General features: G+C 47.4%; 1 protein-coding gene across 2 annotated transcripts in view; it reads left to right on the top strand.

Annotated features, from left to right (window-relative positions):
* The window catches only part of Mars (methionyl-tRNA synthetase), a 16,185-nt gene that overhangs the window by 4,601 nt on the left and 2,718 nt on the right, over positions 1–8,866 (top strand). For both annotated transcript variants that reach the window (XM_028752097.1, XM_028752099.1), the window contains exons 8-15: positions 756–872; positions 989–1,192; positions 2,051–2,252; positions 4,122–4,196; positions 7,109–7,279; positions 7,417–7,512; positions 7,624–7,741; positions 8,057–8,270. In XM_028752097.1, the coding sequence (XP_028607930.1) occupies positions 756–872; positions 989–1,192; positions 2,051–2,252; positions 4,122–4,196; positions 7,109–7,279; positions 7,417–7,512; positions 7,624–7,741; positions 8,057–8,270 (1,197 nt within the window). The remainder of the gene's footprint in view (positions 1–755; positions 873–988; positions 1,193–2,050; positions 2,253–4,121; positions 4,197–7,108; positions 7,280–7,416; positions 7,513–7,623; positions 7,742–8,056; positions 8,271–8,866) is intronic.

Consider the following 8,866-nt stretch of genomic DNA (forward strand, 5'->3'; position numbering starts at 1 on the left):
AGAGATAAACTGTTTCACATGTGTGTGCTGGCTAACCTGTCACCAGAGATGTAGTTTTATGTTAGTTATGGCTAAGTTTTGTTTACTGAGGCAGGGTCTTGTCCTCAGCCTAGAGTTCTCTGATTCTGGCCAGTCAAGCCAGCCAGCTTGTCCCAGTGTCCTCTGTCTCTCTACCTCTACAGTGCTAGGATTTTAGGCAGGCCTCTGTACATTACATTTGTGTAATGTCTGGGGAATCCAAACTCTCGTGTTCATGCTTATACAGCAAGCACTGTATGCACTGAACTGTGTGGGCTAGGCCAGGAGGAAGTGGCTTAGGAAGAGAAGAGTCAGGATACGACAGGATTTGGTTCGATTCACGTGTGGGGATGACAGGCTGTAATGGATTCATGTAGTGACTGTGGCCCTGTTAACACTGAACTTGTAAGAAGAGGTCACAGCTGGGAAGTGAGTGACAGGCAGACACATCCAGGGAGAATTGTGTTGGTGCCTGGGGAGTTTGAGCCTGAGAATGGGAAGAACTGACAGTGAGAGAGGGAGCTGTTGGGATGGGGTGCGTGCAGTACACAAGGCTGTTACCTGAAGCTTGCTGGCTGAGCAGAGCGCTCACCAGCACCGCCAGGGCCATACCTCTGGCTCCCTGGGAGGAGAGACTGTGACCTGAGGCTCCTGGATCCAGTCCTCCAGTGTTCCGTACATGTGTTCTGATAGTTGCATTTCTGCTGTGGACTAGTCTCTCTCTCCTTTTTTCCCAGGCTGCCTGTGCCTGGAGAAAGGAATGTGCTCATCACGAGTGCCCTCCCTTATGTCAACAATGTCCCCCACCTTGGGAACATCATTGGTTGTGTGCTCAGTGCTGACGTCTTTGCAAGGTAGAACCAGCTGCCTGGAGGAGGGTCCTCCAGAGGGCTGAGTGGACCCCAGGGGAGATGGATGCCTCAGAGACTGGGACTGGAGGAGTCCTCCCATGACCACCATCTCCTTCTAGGTACTGTCGCCTTCGCCAGTGGAATACCCTCTATCTGTGTGGTACAGATGAGTATGGCACTGCGACAGAGACCAAGGCCATGGAGGAGGGTCTGACCCCACAGGAAATCTGTGACAAGTACCACGTCATCCACGCTGACATCTACCGCTGGTTCAATATATCGTTCGATACATTCGGCCGCACGACCACTCCTCTGCAGACCAAGTAGGTTCCTGAGAATGGGGCAGAAATGGAGGCAGAAGGGAGGCTGGGTAATGAGAATGCCACAAAGCCAGGAGCAGAGTGTCTGACGAGCCTCCTGGGTGGAGGCAGAGCAGGGACGAGGGCAGGGCCTGAAGGAAAACCCAAGGAAGTGAAGGGAAGGACTTCCTGCTTTCTTTTCCACTTAGTGCTTCCTCCCTCTGGTTGCCTAGGAGTCTTGGTTGTAAGACAGGGTCTCACTGTGTAGCCTAAGAAGGTCTCAGACTTGTGGCAGTCCTCCTGCCTCAGATTTCCTAAGGTTGGGAAGCTCAGGTATGTGCTACCATGCCCAGCTTGGAGTCTTTAAAACAATTCCTCCCTACTTACATATATTACTAACATATATTCATTCTTCCTCTGCCTGATAAAGTCCTTAGAGAGCTACAGACAGACAGGTGGACAGTTGACGTTGCTGTGTACCTCCGCCCGTATGCTGAGTGAAGACCTTAATACAGATGTAAAACTTAGCTAGATGCGGTCACCCACTTTAATCACAGCATGTGAGAGTGGAGGCAAAGGACTGGGAATTGAAGTGGTGGTTATTGTTGGCCTTGTGAGACCTTTCTCAAAACCAAGGAAATAAACCAAAACACTATGTAAATACAGAGTCAGCAGATGCGAACTGTAAAGTGGGAAGCGTCTGTACAGGCAGTTGGAGTCAGGAGAGCACCGTGGTCACGTCCAGTGGGTTCTAGCTAGGAATAGGCCTTCACTGTGGGGGCTTCCCCTGAATGCGGTCAGGTCTCTGGTTAGAGCAGCTGAGGAAGGGGTCCATACTTGTCTGGCTGTTCTTTCTCATCCCTTGCTTGCCGGCCTTGCTAGAATCACCCAGGACATCTTCCAGAGGTTACTGACGCGGGGCTTTGTGCTGCAAGACACTGTAGAGCAGCTTCGGTGTGAGCAGTGTGCACGGTTCCTGGCTGACCGCTTTGTCGAGGGAGTGTGTCCCTACTGTGGCTACGAAGAGGCCCGCGGTGACCAGTGTGACAAGTGTGGCAAGCTCATCAATGCCATTGAGCTCAAGGTAAGAGGAAGAACTCAAGAAAGCCCAAATGAAGCAATTATTGATTATTTATTAATGATTTATCAAAAAAAATTATTTATAAGACGAGCAAGGAAGGGGCAGATCCGGGCTTGTCCTGTGGGAGCCATGGGCTCTGCTGAGGATACAATGATCTCTAAAAGAGACATTCAGGATTTTTCTTTATTTACTTATTGAGAGACAGGATTTCACTCTGTAGACCAGGCTGGACTGGAACTCACAAGAGATCCACCTACCTCCGTCTCCCAAGTGCTGGGATCACAAGTTTACACCACTTCTACCTGGCCAGGACTTTAATGTTTAGCATAAGGTCTTGTGCTGATTTCCCTCTGGGCAGTTATGCTGTAGTTAGATGGGCTGGGACAGAGACGGATTGCTTTAGCATTAGGTCATCTGATGGTGCTAGCTGGCTGTCCTGGAGCTGCCTGTGTAGACCAGGCTGGCCTCTGCCTCCCTGATGCTGGGGTTAAAGGCATGTGCCACCACACCTGGCAGAGTGTTCTTTTTTCTGTTACATACTTTGTTTTCTCATCTAAGTTTGCTTGGTTTACTTATTTATTTAAGAAATGTTTTTAATCCTTTTAATAGGCCAATCACAGACTGGCAATGAGGGAATGGACATACAGGCTTGTATCTAATGGGGAAGAGGCCACTAACTGAACAGGGGATGGTGTAGGAGAAACTGCCTGGGAGATGAGGCAAGGAGTAGGCTCTGAGTTTGAAGTGGGCAGGGAAGGCTGCTTAGAAGAGCTGGTATTTGAATTTGAGAATAACAAGAAACACTGAGGTAAAAGTAGGATTAAGATTCCAAGTCAGAGACCTGGAAATGGAAAGAGCTGAACTGGTAGAACTGAAAAGGCAGGAGTAGCCCTGTATGGCGAGTCACGGCTTAGTTACAGCGCTCTGGAGGCAGAGGCAGGGGAATCTCTTAAGTTTGATGCTAGCCTGGGCTACAAAAACAAAAGAAGAGAAAAGGTCAGTATAGCTGTAACTAATGATTGCAAAAAGAAGTGGGCAAACTGAAGTCCCTGAGGGCGGGAGCCGACCTGCAAAGCCTGCTAAAGCATTGACGAAGCTTTCATGTTCCCTGGAGGCTGGGATACTAATGAGAAGAGTGCCGTGTACTGGATCACTAGTACAAGGAAATGGGGAAAGGCTTTGGGGCATGGTTTAGAAGAATGCTGTAGTGCTGGTCAAGTAAGATGCCTTTGGCTTGTGCTGGAGGTGTTGATGGGTGGAAGAATACGTGGCTAACTGCAGTCAGGCCCTGCTTTTGAACCCTAGTAACACACAGTAGGGAAGGTAGGCATGGCTAGTGCCTTCTGAACGACTGCAGCATTCAGAGCTGGATGCTGCGGCGATGAGGTGCCTACAGACTTGTAAAGAAGCAGTTGGAAATAGATACGGATTTCAGACGAGCTATGAGACACTTTAACTGTGTCTCACCTTCATACCTCAGGTCAGGGTTGGCAAGATGGCTGTGCAGATACAACACTTGCTGGAAACTCAGACCCCATGGTGGGAGGAGAAAACAGACTGGATCTCCCCATGGTCACACTCACACACAAAATAAATATCTCAAAACAGCCCCATGCCAGCCCCGCACCCAGGTAGATCAAGCAAGCTGAGCAGAGATCAAGCAAGCTAAGCAGTAAGTACAGTACGGTGCCATAGCCAGCCAGTACTGAGCCTGCTCACTGCTGACGGGGACTGGGTGCGCAGAGAGCTGAGTCTCAGGAGCAGATGTTGCAGCAGTGTGCACACTGGCCTGGACAGTCTCCGTCCTCTGCAGCCCTCGTCCTGCACGCTCCCACCAGGATCACACCCTCCATATGGAATTTCTCTCTACAGAAACCCCAGTGCAAAGTCTGCCGCTCCTGCCCTGTGGTGAAGTCCTCCAAGCACCTGTTTCTAGACTTACCTAAGGTGAGTCTGGTGTCCCTCTGCTGTGACCTCACACAGTTAGCCGGCCGCTCTCAGTGGGTGCCACCATGCCCTGCTGTGTTATTTTCTTGTTTCTATTTTTTATTTTTGTGTGTATATGTCTGTGCGTGTGTGCACGTGTGCATACATGAGGGCACATGCATGTGAGCCCGTGTGCTATGTGTGTGCAGGTGCCCAGCGAGGACAGAAGAGGCATCAGGTCTCCTGGAGCTAGAGTTATGGGCAGTTTTGAGCTATCCATTATGGACATGAAGACTGGGATTTGGGTCCTTTGAAGAGTATTTTTATTTCCAGTAATCATTTATACAGCTCAGGAACACAGCTTATGGTAGACCCTATGCCTAGTTTGTCCGAGTCACTATATTCAATAACTGGTACTGGGCAAAGCTTATACCTGGCACAGTTGTGATGACTGTGGTTTCAATCCCAGCATTCTCAGCACTAAAGAGATTGAAGCAGCAGTTAGAAGATTCATGAATTTAAAGCCAGCTTGGGCAAAATAGTACTAAGACTTGTATTTCAAAAAATAATAAACATTGTTCTGATGAAACAGATTAGAGAACACAAGGTGAGCCCCAGGCCCACACTCCCCAGACCTCTTCTCCCTCAGGGTCCAGAGACTGGACTTGGATTCACAGGGAGCTAAAGATGGTCTTGAACTCCTGATGCTCCTGCTTCTACCGTCCAAGTACTGGGATTACAGACAGATAGGGAACCAAGCCTAGCTGGTTTCATCTGCCATTCATATTCTAAAGTTTGAATTCCAAAACTTTATTATTATTATTTTATTTATTTATTTATTTATTTTGAGACAGGGTTTCTCTGTGTAGCCCTGGCTGTCCTGAAACTCACTCTGTAGACCAGGCTGGCCTGGAACTCAGAAATCCGCCTGCCTCTGCCTCCCAAGTGCTGGGATTAAAGGCATGCGCCACCACTGCCCGGTTAACTTTTTATTTTTTAAGAAGATTTTTATGTTATGTGTATGGGTGTTTGCCTGCATGTATCCCTGTCAGCACATGTCTACAATGACCTCAGAGCAGTGGTTCTTAACCTGTGGGTCGCAACCCCTGTGGGGCCCCATGACCCTTTGGCAGGGGTTGGATATCAGATAATCTGCATATCAGATATTTACATTATGGCTCATAATAGTAACAAAATTAGAGTTATGAAGTAACAACAAAATAATTTTGTGGTTGGGGGTTACCACATGAGGAACTGTATTAAAGATCTCAGGATTAGGAAGGTTGAGAACCACTGCCTTAGAGGAACCGAACTAGGGATGGAGGTACAGATGTTTGTGAGCTGCTGTGTGGGGGGCTGGGAACCAAACCCAGGGCCTCTGCAAGAGCAGCAAGTTCTGTTAACCACGAACCTTTTCTCCAGTCCCCTAATCTCATTTGTTTTTAATTTTGATGACCTTGTAACCCTTCATTGTATGTGTACACTTCAAATACCATACTTAGTCATCTAAACTGTGAGAATTTTTGTTTTTACTTTTTATGTTTTTGGTCGTTTGAGTCTCAAGTTTCTCTGAGTAGCCCTGGCTGTCATAAAACTCACTCTTGTAGACCAGGCTAGCTTCAAACCCACAGAGATGGACCTGCCTCTGCCTCTCAAATGCTGAGATTAGAAAGAGGTGTGCTCCACCACTGCCCAGCTGTTGAAACATTTTTTAATAATTTAAAATGTAATTATATCCCTCCCCCTTCCCTTTCCTCCAACTGCTCCCTCTCATGGGTTTTTCTTCAGTTGTTTTTATACATAAATACACACACACACACACACACACACACACACAAAACCTGTGGAGTATGTTCAGTATTGCTTGTATAGATAAGGTTTTAAAACGGACTTTTTGGTAATTAGTCTTTTTTAAAGACCAAGTCTTTCTGGACTGGGTGTCGCATATGTGATTCCAGCAGTAGAAAACTGGTAGGGTCAGGATTCCAAGCCTTTCTTCCATATTCTCCTATATAATGAGTTTGAGACTACAATGGCATCCTGTCTTTAAAAAGCACAAAGCAGTGTTTGGAGAGATGGCTCACTGGGTAAAGACGTCTGCCTCTAATCCCTGGTACCACACAGTAGGAGGAAAGAACTGATTCTGACTCCGTGTGTGAGCATGCACGCACACTCATACACACAAATGCATATAGAACAAGGAAACATGCTAGGTCTTGAGTTGTATCTACTTTAACATAGAGTGTATGGCTAACATTCACAAGTTCCTAAACTCAGTTTTCTCACCTCTGCTGAGTAGCCAGAATTATAAACTACATACCACTGTACTCAGTTTACTTTCAATATACTTTTGCTTTTACAGACATTTCTTTATGTATACATCTTAAAGACTCAAGGGAATTTTTTTACAATTTTTTTCTAAAAGATTTATTTTATGTATATATACACTGTTAGCAGTCTTCAGACACACCAGAAGAGGTCATCTGATCCATTACAGATGGTTGTGAGCCACTATGTGGTTGCTGGGAATTGAACTCAGAACCTCTGGAGAAACAGTCTGTTCTCTTAACCGCTGAGCCATCCCTCCAGCCCCAAATTTTGTTTTTTTAAGACAAGATTTCTTTGTGTAGCCTTCACTTTCCTAGAACTTGCTCTGTAGACTAGGCTAGCTCTGCCTCTTGAATGCGTGCACCACCACAGCCTGGATGTGGATGGTTTTGTTGAATAACGTTGTTAATAATTTCTTAGATGTCCCTGAAGTCATAAATCTTTCGATTTTACTTGTACTACTGACTCAACCGTGCAACGTTTGACTCGCTGACCTTGGTGCCGTCCTGTTTGAGACAGTCCTGTGTCCTGTCCTTTTTGAGACAGTCCTGTGTCCTGTTTGAGACAGTCCTGTGTCCTGAGTACTTTTTTTTTCTTTGTCTCAGTTGGAAAAGCGCCTGGAGGACTGGCTGGGGAAGACGCTGCCTGGCAGTGACTGGACACCCAATGCCAGGTTTATTATTCGTTCCTGGCTTCGAGACGGCCTCAAGCCACGATGCATCACCAGAGACCTCAAATGGGGAACTCCTGTGCCCTTGGAAGGTTTTGAGGACAAAGTAAATTCCTTTTACCTTTAGTCATGACTTGAAACGTTTAGCCTCAGGATTGAGTTCATGGGCTAGTCGATTAAAAAATTGTTGATATTTCCTCTTAGCCTGAAATTTTGGGTTGGTTCCTATTTGTTTCCCTGTAGGTATTTTACGTCTGGTTTGATGCTACTATTGGCTATGTATCCATCACAGCCAACTACACAGACCAATGGGAGAGATGGTGGAAGAATCCAGAGCAAGTAAGCTGGTCTCGGTTAGCCTGTCTGTGGGGATGGGATGTGAGGAGAGAGGTGATCTGGGCTTGCTCCTTTGAGGGCAGTTTCAGGTAATCTCCCAGTGTCTTCTCCTAGGTGGACCTTTACCAGTTCATGGCCAAAGACAATGTTCCCTTCCATGGCTTGGTCTTTCCTTGTTCAGCCCTAGGAGCTGAGGACAACTACACCTTAGTCAAGAACATCATTGCTACAGGTGGGTCCTGGCAGAGCACTGTGGGATGTTCCTAGGGCATGAGGCCCAAGGAGACCTGCTGGTTCTCCATTAGGAGTTGAGACAGGAAACACTTAAACCCTGGGAACACCATCCACAGGGGGAAACAAGAACTGGAAAGCAAAATCTAAAGCTAAATCCTGGACGTATAAGCAAAGGCACAAAGTCTCGAATGGGAGCATGGAACCCCATGGCCTATGTGTGTGTAAGCTCCTCAAGGAAAGTTGTCCTTGGACAGTCAGCATTGGGGAAAGGGTGAGGGAGGGAAGGGCATGACTTGAGTCTTCTTTTGTCCAGAATACCTGAACTATGAGGATGGGAAGTTCTCTAAGAGCCGGGGGATAGGAGTGTTTGGAGACATGGCCCAGGATACAGGGATCCCTGCTGACATCTGGCGCTTCTATCTGCTATACATTCGGCCTGAGGGCCAGGACAGTGCCTTCTCCTGGACAGACTTGCTGATTAAAAACAATTCTGAGCTGCTTAACAACCTGGGCAACTTCATCAATAGGTAGGAGGAACCGGTGGAGCTGTCCACCCCACAGGGAGGATGGCTAAGTGGGTGGAGGTTGGAGGCAAGGAGGAGGGATTGGCTGCCGAGCACACGAAGCTGTGCATTCTTGAGGCGGGTCAGCTGTAGCCAGGTGGTTTGACGGAATTGGTCACAAATCTTCATGTGTTACATTCTTTTTTGTTTTGTTTTGTTTTTTTGAGACAGGGTTTCTCTGTGTAGCCCTGGCTGTCCTGGAACTCACTCTGTAGACCAGGCTGGCCTCGAACTCAGAAATCCACCTGCCTCTACCTCCCAAGTGCTGGGATTAAAGGCGTGCGCCACCACTGCCCGGCATGCATTATATTCTTATTAAAGGTCTTTCTAGAACTGGGGGTGCATGCTCTCCTCACAACAAAGTTAGCCTTCAGATCACTAATGTGTTTCTATGAATAGAGGTTGTTTGGTGTCAGAGCTGTGCCGTAGGCTCACTCTCTGTGATTACTGTGTTTCTGCTTCTGCAGCCGTTCTCCAGAGGAAAGACATACGCTGGGACTGTAGACACAGCTTGTGACAGTGTTTCTGTACACACACACTGGGGCTGGAGACACGGCTCA

The sequence above is a fragment of the Grammomys surdaster genome, unplaced genomic scaffold (assembly GCF_004785775.1).
Source record: "Grammomys surdaster isolate TR1022 unplaced genomic scaffold, NIH_TR_1.0 125877, whole genome shotgun sequence".
Taxonomy (NCBI): domain Eukaryota; kingdom Metazoa; phylum Chordata; class Mammalia; order Rodentia; family Muridae; genus Grammomys; species Grammomys surdaster.